Here is a 25,734-nt window from a genome sequence, read left to right on the forward strand (position 1 = left end):
TGGCCTTGAGCTACATTTTTTTTTACCTAATTCTTTGTCTCCCTCTTTTTAACAAATCATGTGCTTTTAATTATCAATTATTGAAACAAACCAGATGTTTTTTGTACAGTGAGGATTTTTATACATACCATTTTTATACAATGAAAGAAAGTGACATTTCAAGTCTAGCTTGAAGTACAGTAATAGATCGGGGCAAATCTCTGATTCACACATTGTATTACACTCAGTGTGGGTGTTTATTCCCTAGCATTTCCTGTCAACAGAGTGTTTTTGCATTTTAATAGTGTAAAGCATACAGTGTCAATGCACTTTGTCAGTTTAAAAAAGTGTGAGGTGAGTGTTCACACACACACACACACACACACACACATGGGCTGGGCATTCTTTCTTCATCCTCGACAGGTATTACACAATATGAAAGTAAACACTGTTCATGCAGGGTCATATTCCTCAGTGTTCTAGAAACACACATTTAGTGCCTGTTGAACTTCGCTTCGTCTTCAAACTCGTCTCAGGGCTGTCCAGGTTTTCCAAGTGCCCAAGTAAAATCAAATCTACATTAAGGCATCTATTTAATGCAAAAGTCTTAAGTGCATTAGTGTATCAGGGGATCATATAAAGAAATAAAGGGAGTTTTAACTCTCATTGCTCTGTTATTCTGTACAATCAAAAATCCCGTTTTGACTTGTAATTTACTATTCATGCGACACAAGGGCACTAGAGCAATGTAGCTATGCGGATACACATCAAGAGCTTTAAATAATGCTCGACCCAAACATCATGCAAGAATGTGTGATCTTAGTGGTTTTGACGATGGCATAGTTGTGGTTGCCAGTTTGAGTATTTCAGAAACTGTTAACCTCCTGGGATTTTTATACATGACAGTCTCTAGGGTTTATTTACACACTAAATGGATAACAAAGCCACTAAGCAAAATTATGTTTAAATGAATTCATACTAGTAGTGCTGATTTCTTTGCATCCATACATCCATGTATTATCTATAACACTTATCCTGTGCAGGGTTTTGTGGGCTTAGAGCGTATCCCAGGGCACAGGGCAGAGGAAACACCCTGGATTTGTTGCCAAGGTATCCCATTGCTCAAGTACCCCAAACACTCGCGCGCGCGCACACACACACACACACACATCCAATTACACACTACAAGCAATTTGGAAACACCAATCAGCATACACCACATGTTCATGTACAGTGGGAGGAAACTTGAGTACCTGGGGGACATCCATCAAGCATGGTGAGATCATGCAAACTGAATACAAACAGAACAGAGGAGAGATTTGAACCCCCAACCCCCGAAGGCATGAGTACAAAGCAATAGCAAAGGCATTGTTTTCATTTCAACAGGTGTAATAATAATAGTAATAATAATAATGATGATGCGATAAATGCAAATTAATAGAAAGCATGATAATAGAAAGTTTTCAATGTGATTTTATTCATTTATACATAAAAAAGTGTAACTGTTGGAAAAGTGCTGCAGCATAAGAGGAATAAAACACTCTTGGCATGATATCATAAAAAAATGTGTTTTGAGTTCTGGTCATTATTTTCCTATAAGAGCACACGGACAAAATGTTATATTACTTTTTATTGACAAACAATACTGTAACCATACATAACTGTGCAATTGTAATAAATCTATGTAATTGTTAATATATTCATATTTATTTCTACCTGATGACACATAAATTTTTTTCAAGCTATTGCTGCTCTCAGCCCAAACGGCATAATAAAATCTTTGGTGGCCTTCGCAGCACAGGAAGTGCTAAAAGTCTTGAACAGGAAATAACACACATGCCTATAAATATGTACGCTGGTGTACAGTATACTAGTAAATTGTTGCTGTATGTTTTTTCACCCTGATACAATATATAAAAATAAAATACTTGAAATGACCTAATTTCTAATAAATTAGGACCAAGACCATTAAAGCCTAGTTTCTTTCCAGTTCCAAAACAACAACAAAAAGACAATATTGAAAGTGTGAAACCACCAAATTCCAAAAACTATGGAGAATTGGTATTATTTTTGAAGGTTTTTTAAAATACTGTAGATATCTTACGCACTCATTGTTTATACCATTGTTTATACAAAGGCGAACGATAGGTCATGTTTTTATTTCAGTTTTACATTTATATTATATAGTACCTGTACAACCAACATGTTGGCCATTGGCTGCCCTGATTTCAAAATTTCGGCATCGCAATGGACCGTCATAGATTAACTCAAGTGTATTAAGTCCCAGACTTACGAATAAGTTCCGTTGCGGAAAGCACGTTCATAAGTCGGATTAGTTCGTAAGTCTGACAAAATGAATCTTATACACCTTTCTCACAAAAATACAATGTAAAGCATAACGAAATCAAACACACAGGTTTAATGTTTTGGTTTCGCGAGGGGAATCCCAGTGACTCGCATGGTCAGCTGAAAGTATCTACCAAAATAATAAGAAACATTTTTTAAACTTTTAGCACAAATGGTCTAGAAATAAGCCTAACAATCATATATTTGGTCTGTTGTAATTTATGTTATGAAATAACATAAATAAATGCAGTATTAGCAGCCATGTTGATTGGGGTGTCACTTTTGGAACATGAAAAGGAACTGGTAGTGGACTTGTAGACCATCAGTTTGCAAATTGAAATTGCAAGCTATGGTGACATTTTCTGTAACTTTTTCTAGTTGTATGTGGGGAATTATTCCATCTTGATGCAGCATTCATCTGGGACGTGTAAACTGAACCTCTGCGTAACATCTGGTTCGGAAAAGTGCAGGTACTCTTTCTCATTTATATTGTTAGCAAAAAGACATCTCATCACTCCTCTGGAGGTAATTAGAGTACTGTAGTTGCTGCTGAATTCAACCTCTCAACCCTGTAAAAAAACACCTTAAAAAGTATCATCAGGCCATGCAGAAGAAATATTTCAGGTGGTGAAGGAGTTGCAGATGTTGTACGCACATCTGGATTTCTTCCCTGCCAGTGCAGCATTTACACCTGGTGTTAATGACCGCAGGTGTTCAGGATTTTGCGACTAATCCAGATCTCGCAGCATTTTCCCAGACTGACTTGCATTTCTGCAGGTGTACAGCCATTTGATGACTCGAGCGTTGCGCTCTATAACTGATGAACCTTGCTGCCGTGTCTCTTTCACTTCTTCCTCATGAAGCCCATCGGCATCACCGCTGGTGTGTGAAATCTCTCCATCTGATGTTGCCACGCTTACGCTCCGGATCTTTGCTGTGGCACACCACAAAAATATCGTTACCATTCGTCTTTTATAGATCTTCTAAATAATTATTGACATACAGAATGTTTAAGGGGAAAAAACTATTCACATACACTTCCTGGCAAAAAAAGTCCCATATCAAAGTTTTTTTTCTCCCTCTATCTCTGTCTTTGTCCCTGTCTCCATCAGGCTTTCGCTGTCTTTTCTTTGGTCTCTCTCTGTCTCTATCCCTATCTTTTTCTCCCACTGTTTCTGGGAAAGTGTCTTTTCTTTTCTTTCTCTGTCTCACTAGGAATTTTTTAGCATCTTCCTTTTTGTGGTTCTGTTTCTCTCTGCGTCTTTCTATGTTCATGTCTTTGTTTGCGTCTGTTTCTGTTTGTCTCACTGTCTTTCTCTCTCTCTCTCTCTCTCTCTCTCTCTCTTTCTCTCTGTGTCCCTGTCTCTTACTTTCTGTTTTTGTCTCCTTCCATCTCTGTCCCTGTCTCCATCTGGCGTCCTCTGTCTTTGTTTCTGTCTCTTTTTGTCTCTTTGTGTCCCTGTCACAGTCTCACTCTTTCCCTCTGTCTCTGTCCCCTGTGTCCCTGTTTTCCTTAATCTCTGTCTATGCCTCCATCCGTCACTCTCTCTATCCCAGTCTCTGTCTGTCTCTCTGTGTCCCTGTCTCCATCTGTCTCTGTCTCTCTCTGTTTCTGTCTCCCTGCGTCTTTACCTGTCTCTGACTTTTTTCGGTCTCTCTGTTTCTATCTTCATCTGTCTATGATTCTATCTCCCTTCGTCTGTGTCTCTCTCTGTCCAGGGCTTCCTCTTTGTTACTATCGATCTCCCTGACTGTGTCCCAGTCCCTCCGTCTCTCTTTTTCCTTGCCTCTAACTATCTTTCTCTTTGTCACTGTCTCCTTCTATTTCTGTCACTTTCTTCCTCTGGCCCAGTCTCCCTCTTCCTTTGTTTGTCTCCCTCTATCTCTATATCTCTCCCTGTCTCCATCTGTCTTCCTCCGATCTCTGATTCCGTCTCCCTTTGTCTTTTTCTCTCTCTTTTCCTATATTAATATATCTGTAAAACTCAATATTTTAAATGATCATTTGCTCAAAATAAAAAATAAAAATAATCATGACACATTTTCTTTTCTTTCGCCATGTCATCTTTTGCACAGTGTGTAATTTAAGTAAAATATCACGCTACCACTTTGGCGTCAGCTCTCTTTGGTTGTAATGGCCCAGTGTCATGAAGAAAAATCTCAACTTATAACCACGGATTCTGAATATTATTATTATTATTATTATTATTATAAGAATGTAGGCCAGGGCCTCGAAAACACGCCAAAGTTACAAGGTTTTTAAAGTAGCGTGTCCTGAATAAATCAATAGATCAAACAAACAATCAATCAATTAATCAATCGATGAATCAACCAATCAATCAATTAATCTGTCTCTGTCCCAGTCCCTGTCTTTTTTTTTCTGTCTCCATCTGTATTTCTTTGTCACTTTCTTCCTCTGTGTCTGGCCCAGTTTCCGTCTGTCAATGTTTCTGTTTCTGTCCTCTTTCTTCATCTCTGTCCCTGTCTCCATCTGTCTACCTCCGGACTCTGATTCTATCCCTCTTTTTTTGTCTTCCTTTTTTTTGTCTCTCTCTCTGTTTCCGTCCCCATCTGCCTCTTCTTTGATTTGATTGATTGATTGACTGATTTATTGATTAATAGATTGATAGATTGAGGGGGGGATGTGATGATGCTGCGATCAACATCTGGTGCTGACCCCTACCGTAGGAAAGGTCACGCTCATCCGAGCGCGAGGAGAAGTTGTCCTTGCCCAGGGTCTCCACGACGTCGCTCTCCAGGCCGCAGTAGGTGAAAAACGCGTCGAAGTCGGCGAAGTTTTTGGAGTAGCGCGAGCTGATGTCGGAATGCGACCGTGACACCCCTTTCCTGGCACGGTCCGACTCGGGCCCTCCTCCTTCCCCTCTTTCAATGGCTCTCCTGGCCAGGTTGATGCGCTCAGGGCGCCGCCGCAACACAAGGCCCTCATTATCGTTATCTTTACCTTTATCTCCATCATTCTTACACTCCTGTCCTTGGTCCGAGTCGGATGAACTGTCAGCAGTCGGACCCGCTGAGACCGGAGCGCCCACATTGTTCCTCTCTCTCAGTGATTTCAGCAGTGTGCGCTTGCGCCGGTAGTTCGCACCCGGAGCTCCCCTGCGCAGGTCGCACTTCTGCCTGTACAGTAACACCGAGTCTGGTCTGCTTTTGGAGCTGTTCCGCTTCACGCTGATTTCCTGCTGCTCGGGTGTACTGGACGTCGGTGTACTGGACGTCGGTGTGCTCTGCTCGGTGGGCCCTGGGCCGCAGGGGGACCCTGTGTCACCGGTAACCGGCTCCGGGGTGGAAGCAGGGGATGAACCTGTCACCTGTGGAGTCTTGACGTAGTTGGGCTTGGTGGCTGCCAGTCTTTCCGTTGCACTTACGCGCCCATTGCCCCCACGTTGCAGCTCCATCTGCTTCCTCAAGTACCCGGGCCCCTTCTCCAGAATTCGCGACGCGCCCAGCATTGTGCACCTCTCACCTTTCTCACACACACACACACTCACACAGTTATAACATTACAAACGAGGTTTAAACTGATTCACAAGTTCAGTAAGTGAGAGAGATCTGGACTTTGTAGCTACTCTTTGTAGGGTCGATCCTGTCGCAACATGTTACAACTCCAAGCATGCGCTCTTCATACACACACACACACACACACACACACACCTTTCCCGGATCGTTTTTACACACACTAATGTCTCCACCCCTCACACACCCTTAGCTTACACATTCCTACCTCCTCTTTCCTCCTACTGACTTCTCCTTCACACACACACACACACACACACACACACAAACACACACATGTTATAATCAAGCAAGACAAACAGGAGATTAGTGACTCAAATCTCTCACTCTCTCACTTCCAGTGTCTCTGTAGCAAATGTCTTACTCTAAAAGGTTTACTCTCTCTCTCTCTCTCTGTCTCTCTCTCTCTCTCTCTTTGTTTCACTCTTTCACGGTATGTGTTTGTGAGTCTCATTGCTTCTTCTGTCCTTACCCTTGTCCCCATCTCTCTCTGTCCCTTCTCTCCTTGCCTCTACCTAATATCTGTTCTTTTCTCTCTCTCTCTCTCTCTCTCTCTGTGTCTCTTTGCCTTTGTCCCCCTCTATGTCCACCTGTCTCTTTCCATGTCTCGCTCTGACTTTTTATGTCTCTCTCTCTGTCCCATATTTCTGTCACTGTCTTTATTGTTATCTCTCCACCCGTCTCCGCTCTCTCTTTCCCCATCTCTCTCTGTCCCTGTTCCTCTTTCTTTATGTGATTATCTCTGTCCCATTCTCTCTCTTTGTCTCTTTGCCCATGTCCCACTTTCTGTCCCCCATCCCTTTGTGATTGTCTTTTTCCATGTCTCTGTTCCTAGCTCCCCCTGTCTCTATATTTCTTGCAATGACTTTTTTCTGTCTCTCTCTGTCCACCCCTGTCCCTCATTATCTCTGTCCCTCTCTGGCATTGTGTCTAGTTGCCTGTTTCTCTATCTTTTTGCGCTAATCTCTGTCCCGCTCTCTCCCTCTGTCTTTCTTCCGGTCTTGCTCTGACTTTTGACTCTCTTTATTTCTGTCCCTGTCTCTCTAATCTCTACCCCTGTCTCTCATTATCACTTGTCTCCCCTGTCTCTTTCCCTGTCATTCTTTTTTCTAGCTTTGGCCTTGTGACTAATATCCCACTCTCTCTCACTCTCTCTCTCTCCCTCATTGCTTTTCATTTGTCTCCCTTTCCATATCAGTGTCCCTGATTGTCTGTCTTTCCTGTGAGGAGACAGAATAGTGAAGTGAAACAATGGTATAAATGAGCAGAACAACATCTATACACTGTATATCTGTGACAAACAATATGCAGGAACACTGAGTTTAAAGGGCCAGCAGAGGGCAGTATCTTAGTGCTGAATGAGTGTGTGTTTTATATCTTGATGTCCCTATAGGGATGGGGGTATCTTGACAGTTTTGTCCGTGCGGCTGGTTTACACAATGGAAATCGGAGTGTTAAAGGTTGTAATGTAGGATGTAAAGTGGCAGTTCAGCAGGTTAAGGCTCTGGGTTACTGACCAGAAGGTTGGTAGTTCAAGCCCAGATCCACCAAGATGCCACTGTTGGGCCCTTGAGTAAGGCCCTTAACCCTGTGTCCTCCAGGGGGCGCTGTGTCTCGGTGAAGTATAGTATTAATACAGCAATGATTATAATAAAAGATTCTTACAAAGATAGTAAGACAAATGTGTGTGTGTGTGTGTGTGTGTGTGTGTGTGTGTGTGTGTGTGTGTGTGTGTGTGTGCACGTACAGGAGTGTATTCTAATATGAGGTTAAACCTTTGTATAAGTGCGTTGTTTTCATGACGCAAGACATAATTGCTGCTCGCTCTGAGTACCACGGAACATTTGAAGATAAGTATCTTTCTCTAACATGTCTCTTTTATCACCTGAAGTGATTCCCTCCCACAAACACAGCTTTGATCATCATTCATTCAAAGATTGCTCTAATCCTATTCATCAGAGAGGATGACTCAGGCGCGTGACCTGAACCAGAGTGGGTGCTGGGTTATGTAAAAACCCCACAGGACCGGCGGAGCTGGACGGCTGACTTGTGGAGGTCAAATGCTGCATGATACAGTATGACGTTTGGCTGTGGTGGTGAGTTTATCAATGTCCCACTAAGTGTTATCAACGGAGAGCGCACTCATCAGTGGAAAGTTAACCAGGAGGCCAGTTTACAGACTCACACATGCTTTCTCAAACTCTCCACTTACAGTCTGCGTTATGGGAGAAACATTCACACTCTGATAGATTGATATAGCAGAGATATAGGACATATTGACATTATTCCTAAAGACAATCCTTGACAAAGTACTAATGAGTCAATTACAGCCCAATAAGTTAATTAGACCTTATAACTACAGGGTGTCCAAACTTTTGCACACTATTACTTTTTCTGTAGTTATTCTGCAGTATATAAATAAAAAAAAAAGGTCTTGCCTCTACATTGGTCAGAACTCACTCTTTCAATGATATCTTTACGTTTCATACATTGGAGGAAACGAAATCAGTCTCTGAAAAATTTCCGTCTGTCTGTCTGTCTGTCTGACCGTCTAGCCAGATTTTGTCATAGCATCATGCAAAACTGTCTGGACAGAATTTAATTAACTTTGGCCATATGTAGGTATTATGGCCAGTTCTGTGCCAGATTTAAAAAACTAAAGTTTGGGCACGTCTTAAAACTTATTTTAAATTTTGCAGCACTTACAGTACATATCTGCCGGAATTTTAACCTGCACCATAAATGAAATCAAAATGTTGAATTTAATATTAGTGTTATTAATTGCAAAAAAAAAAAAATTATAATTTTTTCAGATGTCCTTTTCTTCTTCTTCATATTATTATTATTACAAAAAAAGATCAAACGCATGACAAACTAATCATTAATATAACAAGTCTGAAAAAAAAAATTATATATGAGTTTCCAGCTGTGTCCTAAAGCTGATAAAGCAGAGGCTGAATAATGACTATCTGAGCACAGAGTGGTCCAGATCAGATAAAAACCAGGCTCATGCTTCTCCGCTTTTCCTCTAGTGAAGTGTTCAGATCAGATCTGATAAGATAAAATATTCTCTCGATGCAGCGCAAAATGCAAAAAAAAAGAAAAGAAAAAATTGTCTCTGCTGAATTGATTAAAATTTAAATATTAATATGTCTTTGGGAATCGATAATTTTGGATGATATTATAATGAGAGTGTCACATCAGTCCACAATCCTACAGTAGATTATATCTAATATAAACTTGTTCCCATCACTGCTAGTTAGCTGATTAGAAACCCATGTAAAATCGACCTATGATATGAAATGTATTATAGTTATATATAAAGGAAAATCTTTAGTTTACGATATCATTAGTCTCCTTCTCTACCAGCTTTAGTTTCACTTTGGTACATGACGACAGCTCGATATCATAGTACAGGTACAGGTAATGTATGTACCGTTTAACCAACAGCTTCCCACACACAGCATGTGCGTCTCATTTCTCTTGTGCATATTTAAAGTTTTAACACTACAGCATCCCACATAGCTTTGTCATGTATATAACACGGTGTTCAAATCATATGTCCTATTTCACAAAATGTATTGCATAAATTAAGCCACATATTCACTCAAAAGTTTAGACACCCCTGAAAAAAAGTTCCTAAAGGCATCTAAAATATGCAGTAACCTGATATTGAGATGCAACTTATGCTCTGTAAAACCTTCATAACGGCTCAAATCTGAGGTGCTGTTTGTTAATTGGTGATTTCTGAGGCTGGTGACTCTAAATGAACTTCTCCTCTGCAGCAGAGGTAGGTTTTGGTCTTGCTTTCCTAGGATGGTCTTCATGAGAGACAGTTTTGTCATGGTGTGAGGTTTTGCAAATGCACTTGATAATACTGTTCTTGAAAAAACTATTACAGAACAGTAAAGCATCATGTCTTAAAATATCAATTGACTGTTGATGATGTTGAAATTATATAATTCAATATGTTTTATTTCCTAGTTTTGAAATCTCCATTATTGTTCTAATGCAGAAAATAAATCCAATGTTTTAAATAGCACAGAGCATACCTCCCAGAGTCATCAGGTATGCAGTGCAGTGCGGTGTCATCAACAATTACATTTTATGTTGACTAAAATCCAGGAGGCAACCTCTTCAGAACCCGATGACGTCATAAAAACCCACGACCCAACTAAAATAATGAGGCTGCTGGCAAATTGCTCTAGTATAAAAGAAATAAAACACTTTAGAATGTGTTGGAATGAATTGGATGCCAGGTCTTCCCAGGGCACCATGCACACACTCACACACACACAAACGCATTCACACCTTTACAGTAGCCATTTCACCTAGGGCATGAAGATCGAACCTGCGCCAAAGCAATGTCCTGATTTCTACTTTACATATTTATCTTTGTGTATTGTATATTATATAATTTGTTTATGTTATTAGAATTTATGAGGACATCTATAATAGAATAAAGTCCTTCCACCAACTGTTTCTGTTTGAACTCTAATTTGAGCCCTGGGCAGAGTGGTGCGAGAGATGAGTGTGGAATCAGACTAAATCTATATTTCTCTTTTTATATATAGAATATTTTTATATTTATATATTTCTATACAGATTTCTATACAGATTTCTATTTTACGTATAATGTTAAGCGTATTAAAAAAAAGAGGATTCATAAAGCAGAGAGTCCCAGAACTACACAGCTGTCAATCTGTACTGTAGGTCTTCATTCACAACACAATTTCCAACCATGAGTCATTTTAAAGTGCGTTTTCCTTTCTAAAAAAAACAAGCAGTGTTTATCCTCTGTTCTGAGCTTGACCCATAATCAAAGCCTGGCAAGAACGAACATTGTTTCATTCCAAACTAAAAAGTGTGTGAAGGATTTGTGAAAAATATGCTGTTGTGAATTATTTCAAAATGCGTCATAGAATAATAAATCGGTACTTTAGAAAAAAAAATACTGTATATTAAACAATTTGTACAGTACACTTTTTGTTTTAGTCTAGCACCACAGTTCTTACTTTAAAAATATATTACAATATAAATAAATGTATATTAATACACTTTACTGTTTTTACTAAGGCCTTCATTTTCTCACATACACATTACTACATAGTGAAATTCTATCTTTAGGTATCTGAGTTTCAGGGCTGTGGTCGGTGTGCAGGGTCAGACATGATCCAGTGCCCCTGGAGCAGATCGAGTTAGGGGCCTTACTCAAGGGCCAACAGCAGGGCTGGGGTTTGAATTGCTGATATAAATTTAATTAACACACTGCCATGTCTTATTCATGCCATCATTTCCTTATTAACGAATGGTTTGCCTATGTGTGTACAGTCAGTGATTGATGTGTCTTAGGTGGTGGTAATATTGTAAAAGTGATCTTTCTTAAAGAGCAAAGTGAGCTCCTGATCTCCAGTTAAACACATTTTTTTTTTTTTTTTTAAGAATATAACCTTTGTTTACTGTAATTGATTTTAATTACAACCTGGTTGGGTAAACCCACAATTACTCACTTATATGCTGAGTTTGTTGCCTCAGCTGTAAATTGCTTTGGATAATGTCAAATAACAAAACATAAAAGACCTTGAAGACATAGAACTGAAGTACAATAGCTTACATATGCGTAAGTACTTGAACAATTAAAACAGAGCTGGGATACCTGAAGAAAGAATTGGACTTATAGATTATAGTTTAATCTATTTTTAATGATGCAATATGATACCAAATACACAGATCAGGGTTCAGACTGTGAAAGTGAAATAGGCCTATAGGGATTTGAACTCACTGAGCCACCTCAGAAGTCCAGGGTGCCTGATTGGATCTCAGCTTACTGACCGTGTGAAGCTTTACATATTTTCCCAGTACCTGCTTAAACTTTCCTCCAAGTTTTTTCAGTTTCCTCCCACTTCATATTTGTTTCTAGGTAAAAAAATTAGTGTGTGACTGTGTTTGTACAGTATAAGTGGTCCCCTGTGATGGACAGGTCACATCCAGGGTGTTCCCTAAATAGGTATCCATCACAACCCTGGCCAGGAAAAAGCACTTAAGATAAATGAATGAATGATGTAATTCAAATTCAAACTTTATTTGTCACATACACAGTCATACACAGTACGACAGTGAAATGCTTATATGACCGCCAGTGACCCTAAAAAACATAATAAAAACTTATACGTAAGAAATAAATTTGGATAAAAAGAAATACTTAAAAAAATAAATTTAACTAGTAAAATAAACTGTACAAATAAGGGCATAATAAAAAATATTACAAAATATAGAAATATAGAAGAAAAACTTATATACAGTATATAAATTTGAAAGTGGTAATGGTTGTGCAAATATGCATAAAAAGTGACTTATTAAAGTGTCTTGTGCAATGTTCCAGAAATGAAAATATAAATATGTAGTGCAAGTGTGTATGAATGTGTCCATGATTGTCCATGACTATGGACAATGTTGGAAGTTTTAAAAAGATGTTATTAGTCCTGTGTGGTGGTGTGATTGAGGTGGGTTATGCATATGTGAATGAGACAATTTTAGTGGACTGCAACAGGTTATAATCTTGGCAGTACTTCCTGTGCAGTCAGTGCATGTCTCTTGAGTATTTCAGTGAGGTTATCTACAACAGCAGGAAGGTTATCCCACTCAAGTTAAGTCACTCACTCACATCAGTGATTAGGTGATTAAGTGATTAATAGCTTTAAGTTTTAAAAAAGAAACTTAAGTTCTGAGATCAGTCATAATGCTCACAGAAGAGAAAAATACAAAATAAAAGTGCTAAAATCAAAATTAATGAAATTTCTCATTAATAAGGGGGTAAAACATTCACAAAGGACTTTATGCACAGTACAGTACGGTGATGAGACCCTTAGCCATTGTAATACATGTGGTGCAAACATTTTGAAGGATTCTGTACGTTAATGAATGGCGATCCCAGTCAAGGTGGCTCAGAGCCCATTACTTCTCTCTTTCCAGTAAACAGAGAGAGGAACCTCTCTTTGGGGGGGAAAAAAAACAGCCTGGTTTGATCACCAAAGGCGTTCAGTTTTTGCAGGACATTGCACAACCTCATACTGCCCACCGCATCACTTGCACATCACAGGAACTCAGATTGGAGTTATTGACACATCCCCTGTACAGACCTTTAAGCTGCCTCTACATGTTTGGGCCATTAAAGGAGTTCCTGGAAGGCCAGCACGAAGGTTCGGCCACGAAGCAGGCAGTCTGATCATGGCTTCAGAGTACTGAGAAAAAATTTCTAACTTGATGCCATCCAAGCACTAGTGAAACACTGGGATAAGTGGATAAGACTAGCAGGGGATTATATAGAGAAATAAAGGGAGTTTTTACTCTCATAACTCACTCATCTCATAGTCTTTACCATTTATCCTGTATGCAGGGTATTGCCAATCCATTACAGAATGCGCGCATACACACAGGCAATCTGGGAACACTAATTAGGCTAATCGGCATGTCTTTGGACTGTGGGAGAAAACCAGAGAACCCGGTGGAAACTTTTATTCTGTACAATCAAAAGGTTCGACTGATTTGACTTTTTATCACCTGGAGAAACTTTTTGTTTCATTTGTAGGTAGGCCATCAGTCAATAAAGTAAAAGCCAAGCCTTATATTACTACTGCAACACTGCTGTGGAATGATTTCCATTTTATTATCATTATTTATTGATTTAGTTAGTTACATTGCAATTTTATAGAGAAGCCTTTAGTATTCCACCTCATGCTGTGTGTATCTGCTCCATGCCTGACACAAAACTAGCTAGCTGTATTTGTATTCAGGCAGAGGCTGGGGCAGCTACAGACAACATGGCTTCCACCTCAGGAAAATCCGTTCTGTTCGTGTGTCTTGGTAAGAGCTCCTAAATAAATGCTCTCAGACCTCAGTAGCACTCAGGTGGTAAATTCAAGATGGTAGTAAGAGTTTAAGAGAAATGATAAGAAAGACAAGACAGTGGCTTTGAGGAGAGTTTAATTAATTATATGACATTTCAGCTCGCAACTTCCGGTTTCCCTGTCTGTCAGTCATCGCGTGCTCTTTTACTTCATACTGACTTCACCGCTCAGGATTGATTGATTTATAAATAAGTTTTACTATTCCATGTTGTTTTTGCTTTTTTTTGTCTACACTAAAGCAGTTCTTTTAACTTACTACGTTACCTATAAACACTAGTATGTAATAAATAAATTTGTAAAAAAAAAAAAAAACGCACGACGTCGTTGAATACTCGAATTTGATTGGTCAGATTTTTGAATAACTACTTCCGGCTTTAGTATGAAAAGAAGCTAATGTTAATGATGCGCTCGTGCAGCCTTTTTCTGCTTCTATGGTAACAGGGACTACATGGATGGCCCACAAGTTTGTGTAGTGTGTTTTATATACAGTATAATACATTAAAGCAAAGTTTCAAAGAGTGTTACAGTCACCTGAAACGCCTTTTATCTTGAATACCTACCAGCAAACAGCCCTGTATGTTGTGGTTGGAAACGAGATACTATGTTGTGACCATGACTTACTAAGGCATGGGAACGAGATAAATCGTTAAAGCCACGACTGACTGAGGCATGAGTATGAGATACTATGTTGTGACCATGACGTACTAAGGCATGGGAATGAGATAATTCATTATAGTCACGATTGACTGAAGCATGAGTATGAGATACTATGTTGTGACCATGACTTACTAAGGCATGGGAACGAGATAATGCGTTGTAGCCACGACTTACTAAAGCATGGGTATGAGAGAATTCATTATAGCCACGACTAACTAAGGCATGGGTATAAGATACTATGTTGTTACCATGACCTACTGAGGCATTGGAACGAGATACCATGTTGTGGCTACAACTTACTAAGCAATGGCAACAAAATAGTATAATGCGTGGCCATGAGATACTATGTTCTAAGTTTACAATGTCTTAATCTGACATATTAGTAAGTCGATGCCACACATTATACTATTGGGAATGAGAGAATATGTTGTGACCATGACTTACTAAGGCATGAGAACAAATTAGTATAATGTGTGGCCACAAGATAGTACAGTATCTCGTTTGCTCGCTCGCCTCAGTAAGTCATGGTCACAAGATATTTTTCTCTTTCCCAAGAGTATAATGTGTGGCCACAACTCACTAAAGCGTGGGACTGAGAGGCTATATTGTAAGTGGTGGCCAAAGAATATCTTGTTCCCCTCTTTATCGCCAGAGGCCTTTGTAAACTTAGTCATGAATGGAAAACAATTCTGGAGTGAGCTGAGAACACAATCTGGGTGGGACTTGAGTTTGTTGCGAGACATTATGCACTTATGTTCACACTAAGTGTTTTTGGGAGGTTGGAGGAAACCCGGAGAAGTTGAAGGAAAGCTGCCTGGATATTGGGGAAAACTTAACAAGCTCAAGATCGAATCCTGGAGCTTTGAGGCAGCAACAGGAACATTTTTCATCACCGCTTTACTTGTGCGTTTTTATTATAAAGCATTTAAAGCAGAATGTTGGTGGTACAGCGGTAAAACAGGTAGCTTTGATCTTTCCTAGCTTCTAAACGCAGTGTCCTATCTACAATGTTTGTCTCCCAAAAACATGCCTGCCGATGAATTGGCTGTGTTGAATTGTCCCTAGGTGTGAACATGACTATGATCTGGAGTGTTTGCACCTCACTGAGGGTGCATTCATTCCTCACAGGCATTGTTTTTGGGATTGACCCCGGATCCACCCCGACCCTAATAAGAATACATCGCTGACTTATTTGCTTAATTATAAATCATTAGACTTTAACGTTCATGCAGATATCTGTTCTTAATAGATTTCCATCAGTCTGATGGAGTAATTCGGACATCCGAGTGCTCTAACGGCAGTTTTAAACGATTTTGTTTTCCAGGGAACATCTGCAGGTCTCCGATCGCAGAGGCTGTCTTCAGGAAGATGGCCACAGAGAGCGGCGTGGTGGACAAGGTCAGAGACGGTGCACGTCATATTTCTATGCGTAAGATGCAGGAAAATGTTAGACACGTGTAGGTGGGAGTGGTAATACGTTTCACTGGAAATTTAGACAAAGTATTAGTAGTATTAATTCATAATGTGTGTGTGCATATGAGAGAGAGAGAAATGAGCTCCACTTTAGATTTCTGACATCTTTCTGAAATGAATTGTGTGATGTAATGTGATGTGTGATGATGGTCATGTCAGGACACTGCTGTCAGTTTTTAGTGCTTTGTCTCCTGCTATATGTTTGTGTGTGTAGTGGAGGATAGACAGCGCTGCCACCTCCACCTATGAGATCGGGAACCCTCCTGACTATCGAGGTGCAGCCTGCATGAAGAAGCATGGCGTGCCCATGCATCACGTGGCGCGTCAGGTACGTTGGGCATGAACGTAGCACTAGTTCCATTCTGTGTGTGTGTGTGTGTTGCAGTGGGTTATAGATTCCGGTGCCACGTCAGACTGGAACATAGGCAGTGCTCCGGATCCTCGTAGTCTTGACTGCCTCAAGAAACATGGCATTGATACAAATCACAGGGCACGACAGGTACCTGCACCGTGTGTGTGTGTGTGTCTCTGTCAATTTGTGTATGTCATTGTTGTTGTTGCTTTTATATTACACTGGCAATGCATGCAATAAAATCAATAGGTTGGTTATGTAAAACTGTAAAAAAAATGGACAATGTTTTATTTAATTTATCAACAACCATAGCTGTTATAATGATGATGTCGGGGAAGTGTGTGTGTGCTTAGTGCTGTAGTTTCCTCAGCCTAGTAACTAAACCAAATTGTCATCAAACTCCAATATAAAAATTATTATTATTATTTATTATAAAGGGTAGAAATATAGACATACATGCCATTGCTAAATATTTATATCTTTTATTTACAAAAGATCTCTCTCTTTTTATTATAAAAAAACGGAATATGCAAGACATACAGTTTTATACTTTTTACGATCTCTTTATAGCTCATGTCTGTTATTATCACAGTGTAAATAAGGCCTGCTTTTTATTCTCCCTAAATTCACTCTGACCTTTGTCCTCTCTCTTCACTAGCTCGATCCTCTGACCTCATCTCTTCTTTGTGCTTCAGCCATTGTTGATTTCTTCAGTGGACATCCACTGGAGATGCCCAGAGCTTGCTATCTCGGATTTTGGATTACTTAAATGAAAAACAAACAGCAAAAAAAACAAAGTCACAAACTAAACACTGACCACAAATATAGAACAAGTTTCAACTCGTCTAGTAAAAGGAAAAGGCTTTACTTTGGTAGAGAGTTTTTAAAGAGTGCTCTTTGGAGCAATGGAAAAAGTTCTCATGGTCTAATAAGTTTAGATTGACCCTATTCCAGAGCGACGGGCGCAATTATGACTTTACCATCACTTTACCATCTTTCACTCTTTTGCTCCATTTTTTTCTAGTGGAAAAATTACGTTAGGTTAAAGTAAAAGTTCCATAAGTTGCATTGTGACTGTTCACACTGAGGTCACTTTGTAAAAAAAAAAAAAAAAAAAAAAAGAAAGAAATCAGACGAGTATCCGATTTAGGGGCACTCATGGAAGTGGCGCAAATCAGAAACGATAAGATTAGATTAGATTCCATTTAAACTGATTCGTTTCCCTGCAGTGTGAACGTAGACCTGGTGTTTTATTCAGGCTTCATGAGGTCATGGTATTGTTCAGTACACTGTGTGGACTATTATCAAAGTCCATTTATTTGATTGCAACAGTTCCAGTTAATTGACTATATACAAATGTTTTCCATGATAGGTATTTATTGGAGTCCTATTATTTTAAACCATTGAACCCAAAAACACTAACACATTGAGGGTCGTTAAAGATTTCATATATACAGCAAAATTCCAGTTTGTTTCAGTCTGACGTGGCTTATGCTCTCTTTGATGCTGGTTCATGTCTGCTGCTCTTTGGTCGCAATATAAGTAGAATGAAAAATTAACCATCGCCCCTTGCTCCGCTGTCTGGCAAAAATAATGTCCGCCCTTGCTCAACCCGTGCACAAACACGTAAGACTACACATGTGTCCACAGATGTGCTTTGATCTGCATCTGCATCCCCAACTTGTCTCGTAGCTCTCCCTCCTTGTCTAAACACTGCTGGAATGCAGCCAGTGCACTGACATTCGGTTACGCCTAAAGAAATCCAAAGAACAAACTTTTTAGGTGTCAAGGAAGATGAAACGATGCATGTTTACTCCTCTCATTCCGTCGCTCTGTGTGTGTTTCATTCCCGTTAGGTGACGAAGGAGGATTTCACGACGTTCGAGTACATTCTCTGCATGGACGACAGCAACAAGAGGTATGCCCAGTGCTTTGAAAAGGTTTGTCCCGATTTGTTAAAGTGCCCTGTTCTGTTTGACGTGGTCCCAAAAGTGCATCACCCTTGTGCGTCGTGAGCTGCTGTTCAAACAGTGCCCTCACGGTGGAACCCAAGTTGCTGTGGATCCATGTCCCGTACACCAAGTAAACACTCCCTGATCAGGACCAAATGTCCCACAATGTTCACAACATGGTATTGTTAATGTATCATGCATTTCTAAAGTTTTAATAAGCAGCAGAGATTTTTATGCTCTATAGATAAAGCTTGTCCCGACTTAAACAATAGGGTTTCATAAACTTTAAACTTTATTTTTTGGCGTGTTTAAATGCATCACTATGACATCCGTCATTTTCAGAGACAATAAAGTTAGAATAAAGCTAGAACTTGACAGCCTAACCGTTAGACAGTCAAAAAAAAAATTTTTTTCTTTCTAATTTCATCATAGCCAGCTTCTTCCTCATTTTAGGGCCTATGTCCTGCTTTTTCCGAGACTCAGACACCTGCATTTTAGTTTGCATGGCACGTCTTGCTTAGAGGAACCACTTCCGCCTGCATGAACTCTCAGGCGCCCATGATTGGCCTTATTTGAGAGTGCAAGTATGACTTCCACCATCTTCTGCCAATCTTGCTCGCTTGCAATCCTGCTCACTGACAGCGTAGTATTCTCTTTGGGAACCGTGTTTTTTCAAAAATGAAGTGAAACTTTCAACTGGAAAGCCTCTCTTTTAATGTCATAAACCATAATGAAGCAGAAAAGAGCATGTCGATGTTTTTCTCACTAACGGACCGATGTGGGAAGGATAATTCCCTAATCACATGTTCCCAGTCCCCGTCCATGTGCTTCCTGCTTAAGCGGCTTACAGAGTTCCTCGGATTCTTGCATAGATGAAACTTCAGCCCTCTTTTTGATGCATGGGTCTGAGATGTTTTACTCTATTTCCCCCCAAGGAGCTTTTTTTTGGGTCCAACCGGGGATGTCAAAACAAACTAAGATTTACTAGAGACATGAACTTCTTGTCTTGGAGCTTTGAGATGAACCCTCACCACACCCCATCGTCCATCTCGCATAATGATCAGTGGGTGTGCAATGCCGGCGAATGACCGACATTAATTCTGTACTTTATCTTGACGTCGTGTGTCCCCAGCAGGAAGAATCGGGCCTGGGTAATTCAGGAAAGGAATGAGATGAGAGCTGATAGTCATGTCAGTTTGAAGCGACAAGGCTGAGAATTTATAAGAATGAATTTAGTGTTGTGTAAACAACACAGCCTGGCCCCAAAAAAAAAGTCACGCACACTCTAAGATTTCATTTAGTTACCTTTAGCTTTATTATAGCACACAACGTGGTGTCCAGGTCATATGTGAAAATATAAAGAAAAACTGCCTCCAGAGGTACAGTGGCCGCTATGCATGATGGGTGTATCGCTTCATGTGCTTCCCTTTTTATCCTGACGAATCTCTTAACTTCTGTGCTACTGGAGCTTCTGTGGATTAGTGTGAGATTGCTTTTTGTCTCGTGTGTGAATGACTTTATACTTTATGTTTGTCTTTTGTTGCAGAGACCTAGACAGGAAAGCGAGCGGCATAAAGAACTCCAAAGCCAAAATCGAGCTGCTCGGCTCATACGATCCTGAAAATCAAGGCGTCATCCAAGACCCCTACTATGTAAGTCTGCGTTCATGTACACACACTCACACACAAGCTGTTTTATTAGGAACACCTGTATACCTGATCATTATTGTTTGTTGTGAAATGCTTTTCTTCTTGTAAAGAATGATTATTTGAGTTACTGTAATTTCCAGTTAGCTCAAACCAGTCTGGCTGTTCTGATCTGACCTCAGTCATGAGATCACGTAATTTTTTTTCCCCGTTCCAGTGTTTGATCTGAGCGTTAGCTTAAGCTCCTGACCTATAACATGATATTCTTCTGCTATACGATAAGCTGATTAGATTGCCCAATCATACAAACCAGCAAGAGGTCCTATTAAACCGGCCACCCAATATACTGTAGGTATTTCCAATAATAGTATTTCTTGTCCAAACTAAAAGTATTACAACATCATGTTCAACAAAATGGAGCTCTGAGCTCATCGGTGGTCGAGCTCGTTCCAGCTCAAGGTGCATTTGTTACAGAGAAGCTGACTCACTCTTATGCAAGGATCTTTACCATGACCCAGAATTCCCCTCTTCACTTTATAGTGTCTCTTCCTGACAGGCCCTCTCTTCTCTATCTTAAACATCAGCTCATGTTTGTAGTGCAGGTAAAGTGATCCTCAGAGGCCAATAAATTGATCTTTTTCAGGAACGTGTAAAGAGCTGCAATAATACCTCCCAGTAAAACTTGTCCACCTCCATGTCCAGTCCAAGTTACTACACTTATTGTGTTTTTCAAAAACATACTTTATATGGTTCTGATTTGGAAAATATAAACCGAACAATAAAATTATAAAGCACAGGGGCGCGTAGAAGAAACTGAGATTGTTTTCACATTAGAGCCCCGGAATAATTTTCGCACAATTGTTGTTGTTGAACACAATTGTTCTATTTCAACCGGATCAAATCAGATATGGAAGCAATCGTACCTGAACATTGGAAGTACATCACCGTTTAGTTCTCCAGAGTTTTTGCCAGACTTGGCAGCAGCCTGGGGACGAAACTTGTCAGCAACACGGCGCAAGTTTAAATCACACGTGAGGATCCCCTGATCTCTCATTGTCGCCCTTGAACCACACATGCCACTCAAAACACCTTGAACGACTCGTTGCAGCATCACTGTAAACTTACCGAATCATATTCATCGTCTCTGTGACAGAATACGCGGAATTTGTTCGCTCTTTGCTCTAACTTGCTGTCCATGATGAAGTCGCAGACGTGATAACGCACGTGGTCAGAACAGCACCAGGTGCACAGCTCCCGATGTACTGTACACAGGACAATGTCTTTTGGCACCCTAACTTGTGATTCGTTGGTAGTCTCGAAACTTTTTGATACCACTTTGTATAGTAAAATTAGAATATTTTTTTTTTTTAAAGATAAAATTAGAAAATTTATATTCAGAGTTCATTGTTGATAGTGTGGGTGGGCTATTACAAATAAATCAGTGTGTGGGGAAACACTGGATTGTGCAACTAGAACTTTTTAAACTGAAAGGGAAATGTGCATATGGTTATCATTAACTATTAATGATTAATTGATTATTTGGTGCGGGGTCTGGTCGGAGATCTTGTCGCATGGACGCCCCGTGCTGTCTGCTTGTGATGCGTGTGGTGACTGGGGACGGTTCCACTTGACCATTACCTGATATACACAGCTGTTCTCTGATGACTACAGTTGCACCATAATTCAGGACTGAAACAGTTTTATTCCTGAGCCTCCAATAATAAAAGTGAACCCCATATTAACTTAAACACATCTCCTGTGATCTCTGATGAGAGAATTATAATGGCTATTTAAAACCATATAACAGTTTCCATCTAACAGTATGTGATGACGCAACTGAAAATCAGAAGATTTGTCAAGATACAACTAAAGTCAATTTATTGTGATGGAAAATAGCTTGTTAAATTGTCCACTAATCTTGTTTTGTTTTTAACTGCGCTGATTCAAATGCCTGAGGCATTTGTAATAGAAGCGTCTGCCAATTTTTTTTTTACTTTCTTTACTTTAACAGGCATGCTGAGATTCGTTTCTGTACATTTCCTGCTCAGTATCATCACAAAAAAGATAATGGGATGTGTAATAAAACCATTTCAGCATTCAGGTTGATGAGTAACCACCCACCTTTAAAATAACATGGCGGAGTTAATTCTCCTCCACTTGGCCTTTTTGGTGAGAAGCCCTTAGACTGGAAGCGGCAAACAAGCTTTTTTTAGCACTTATATTGTTAGACCTCAGTGCGGGTTTGTGAAGGAAAATCAGCATCGATGAATGGATGGATGGATGACTGGATGGTTGAATAGATGGATGACTGGATGGTTGGATGGATAGAATGGAAGGATGGTTGAATAGATGGTTGGATAGATGGAATGGAAGGATGGTTGAATGGATGGTTGGATGGATGGAATGGAAGGATGGTTGAATGGATGGATGGTTGGTTGGAAGGCTGGCTGGCTGGATGGATGGTTGGTTGGAAGGCTGGCTGGATGGATGGATGGATGGTTGAATAGATGGATGACTGGATGGTTGGATGGATGGTTGGATAGATGGATGACTGGATGGTTGGATGGATGGTTGGATAGATGGATGACTGGATGGATGGTTGGATGGATGGAATGGAAGGATGGTTGAATAGATGGATGACTGGATGGTTGGATGGATGAAATGGAAGGATGGTTGGTTGGAAGGCTGGATGGATGGATGGATGGATAGATGGATGGATGGACGGTTGGTTGGTTTATTGATGTCTAAGGAAATTTTCAACATCCAGTATTAGGGAAGTTCACATAATAGACAATACACACATAGCAATTACAGATTGTCAATCGTGTAAAAAAAAAAAAAAAAAAAAAAAAAACACACACATATATATATATATATATATATATATATATATATATTTATATATAAGTACTATAAAGACAATTAAATAAATATATGTGCAAATATCTCTGAGTGAGGATGAATATTAGGAGATGGACTACAGAAAATTGAGATGTGCAATGACGTATAGCCATTGAAAATGACAAAAGTGCCAAAGTGGATGGTGCAAGACTGAGGTAGTGGAAGTCAATGCAAATACATGATGAGATGATAAATAAACAAAGGAGCAGAGTGAAAGCAGTAGTGCATAAAAATATGAATTTTTAATCAGACATAATAGTAAACAAGGTGAAGATCCTGGAGCGGCCTTAGGGGGCTATACAGGACCTGCAACCAGATTTGTAGAAGATAAAAATATAAATTGTCATGAACTGAAGTGACGGAGAAGTGAATGGTTTTCCGTGGCTTTCTTGAAATGTGTGAAATGTAGGCAGAGATTCTTTAAATCCAGTAACTTTTTAACACCTTAGTTTCTCATTCGTCAAGATATCTTTAGTTGCTCAATGTTATAGTGGATTCGAATGATGTTCCAGTGAATGAAACAATGTAGCCCCTGTTAAATTAGGGTATAAAGCAATGGACATAGATAATAGTGTAATTATCACACCTTTACAATGGCAGAAAGCCTGGGAACACCATGTTTTTCTCTTTGTTGATGCCTTTGCAGACCACATGCGATTTCCTCCCTTTTTTTATTTATTTATTTATTTATTTATTTATTTTTGCAGGGAAGCGAGAAGGACTTCGAGACCGTGTATGAGCAGTGTGTACGGTGCTGCAGAGCCTTCCTGGAGAAAAACTCCTAACACATACGCACAGCTGTTTTATTCTGTGACATGTGTGATAAGTATTGTACATGGTGTCCCAAAAATCTCCATATGTAAAGATGTTAAATGTTCTGAGGTCGGTCGCCGTGGCCGTGTGGAGTTGCACCCGAGATCTCCAGATCGAAGTCCAGCTGATTTGTTTTTTTGTTTTTTGTTTGTTTTATCTATTGGAGCAAGGAAAAGCTTAAAACACATGTATTGAGACTTTTAGGACACCCTGAAGTATGAATAACAGATTGCACTTAGTTTCAGACACACACACACACACACACATACACTCATACACTTATGTATCTGCTGTTTAAAAGAGATGTTGTAATAGGAAGATAAAGTTTATTTCATTGTGGTATGTGTGCTTATTGTAAGACATGCTGTCCTCTTCATCTCAAAGGAAGGGAAATGAAACCAAAACAATAAACCAGATAACAGAATCTCAGCGTATGTTTTTTTTTTTTGACACTCCAAAAGTTCTGTACTAACCCTCAGATGAATTCAAAGTTTCTCGTCCTTCAGCCGTCCCCCTCCTTTCCAGAGCCCTTATGGATTCAGATGCTCAATAACAAACATCGATTGTTCACATTTCCGCCTCGGGCGATTGCGGCTGAGCGTTGGCCGTTTAATCGGAAGGAGAAAGGGCAGGAACTGGTAGAAATCAGATCTGCACTGGAAAAAATACAAGGATAGATGGTAGAAGGGCTTAATTGCTTTCTTCTTTCGACTCTATTGCGTTTTCACTTTCTCTTTCGTCCTCCTGGAAAGCTTTATAGGGATTTCTGTTCGAATTCTGCGACAGGTTTGTGAACAAGTTAAACATACTCGCAAGCACTTTATAATCTTTTGGAAAATAAATAAAATCTAGAACCATTAATGTCTGTCAGGAGTTAAGTTCGGTGTTGTATCGAGTGTTTGCCAAGTTGTGCATAGAACCCTTAAAGTTTTTAAATATCCCACCATTTATTTTTTATATATTTGTATTATTATAAATACACACCATTTTTTTAAGGAACATTTCTATAATGATACATTATTACAGTCGGTGTGAAAAATGTTTAGCTAGAGAAACTTAATTAATCTAACCCGGTAGAACCCTTAGACGCTTACATGATGTAAAAAGTTTTCGAAATGAATAAGAGTTATCCTGTTATTCTTCTAGAAAAAGCTTTAAAAGTTGTATGTACTGTGGAACCCTGTAATCTGGAAGAAAGCTCAAAAGGCGCCTTGTAATGTAATGGCTGATTCGGCACACAGCAAAACCAGGATATACGAAAAGTTAGGGCTAAACAGCTGTGTGACTATGAGAAAACAACTTGTTAGTAGAGATTGCATGAAGCGATGCACCCATCATACACAGTGGCCACTGTATGAGCCTCTGGAGGCAGTGTTACGATCTGGGTTTCTGAGCTACTGATCTGAAGGTTAGCGGTTCAAGCCCCAACTCTACCATCATCCTGCTGAGCAAGGCCCTTAACCCTGTGTGCTCCAGAATTTCACAGACAAATTAAGGCTTGGTTTAATATCTTGGTCTGATATTTTTTATTGCTCAGGATGAACCATAGGTTACATTCACATCACAAGCCACACTTTTCAATACTGATTTTTCTTTTTTGGTCAGCTTGGATCTGCCCGTCATGACACGTTCACACTTATAACCACAAGTGACTTTTATTCGACTCTAATGTGGATGGCACATATGATTGCAGGTTGATGATGTCAGCACCTACGCTTATGCAAAGGCATACACATGACTGTGTATCAGATGTATATCCGATCTAGGACCACATACGAAACTGACAGATCTGAAACACCCATACCTATTCAGGTTTTTTTTTTTTATCTGGAGCCGTTATTTTATTGCGCTTTTAGAAGTTTTTTTTTTTTTTACTTTGATTTACTTTTCTTTATGGAATCTTTACTTCTAGTACCTTTTTCCTTGTGAAGTATCAAATATAAGTTTTACTTGTTTTTCATTTAAAAACTTCTCATATTAAATAAAAAAAAAATGCTCGTTCAAGTCAACCTGGTACTTGATGGAATTTTTTGTGAGTAAAAAAAGCAAAGAAACTTAAAAAACCCAGGAAAACATTTAAATGATGCAATCATTTCAAAGAAGCCTGTACGTTTGTGAATAACAACCCTGATTGAGATGGCCTGGAGCCCACTGCAGTCATTCCTGGGAACATA

The 25,734-nt window shown here is 39.6% G+C and overlaps 2 protein-coding genes across 3 annotated transcripts; one reads left to right on the plus strand and one right to left on the minus strand.

Moving 5' to 3' along the window:
* Nucleotides 1-1,605: 1,605 nt before the first annotated feature.
* Nucleotides 1,606-5,927, minus strand: fam110c (family with sequence similarity 110 member C). Its single transcript, XM_053482290.1, has 2 exons — nt 5,009-5,927; nt 1,606-3,259 (listed from the first exon to the last, which is right to left on the minus strand). The coding sequence occupies exons 1-2, from the start codon at nt 5,793-5,795 to the stop codon at nt 3,054-3,056; spliced, it is 993 nt and encodes a 330-aa protein (XP_053338265.1). The 5' UTR covers nt 5,796-5,927; the 3' UTR covers nt 1,606-3,053.
* Nucleotides 5,928-13,663: 7,736 nt separating this feature from the next.
* Nucleotides 13,664-23,984, plus strand: acp1 (acid phosphatase 1). Of its 2 annotated transcripts, none has more exons than XM_053482295.1 (6): nt 13,664-13,722; nt 15,748-15,821; nt 16,111-16,224; nt 18,105-18,166; nt 19,747-19,852; nt 23,455-23,984. In XM_053482295.1, the coding sequence occupies exons 1-6, from the start codon at nt 13,680-13,682 to the stop codon at nt 23,530-23,532; spliced, it is 477 nt and encodes a 158-aa protein (XP_053338270.1). In that variant the 5' UTR covers nt 13,664-13,679; the 3' UTR covers nt 23,533-23,984. The 2 variants fall into 2 exon arrangements, with proteins under 2 accessions (XP_053338270.1, XP_053338269.1); XM_053482294.1 differs by lacking the exon at nt 16,111-16,224 and adding an exon at nt 16,282-16,395.
* Nucleotides 23,985-25,734: the final 1,750 nt, after the last annotated feature.

The sequence above is a fragment of the Clarias gariepinus genome, chromosome 22 (genome assembly GCF_024256425.1).
Source record: "Clarias gariepinus isolate MV-2021 ecotype Netherlands chromosome 22, CGAR_prim_01v2, whole genome shotgun sequence".
NCBI lineage: Eukaryota > Metazoa > Chordata > Actinopteri > Siluriformes > Clariidae > Clarias > Clarias gariepinus.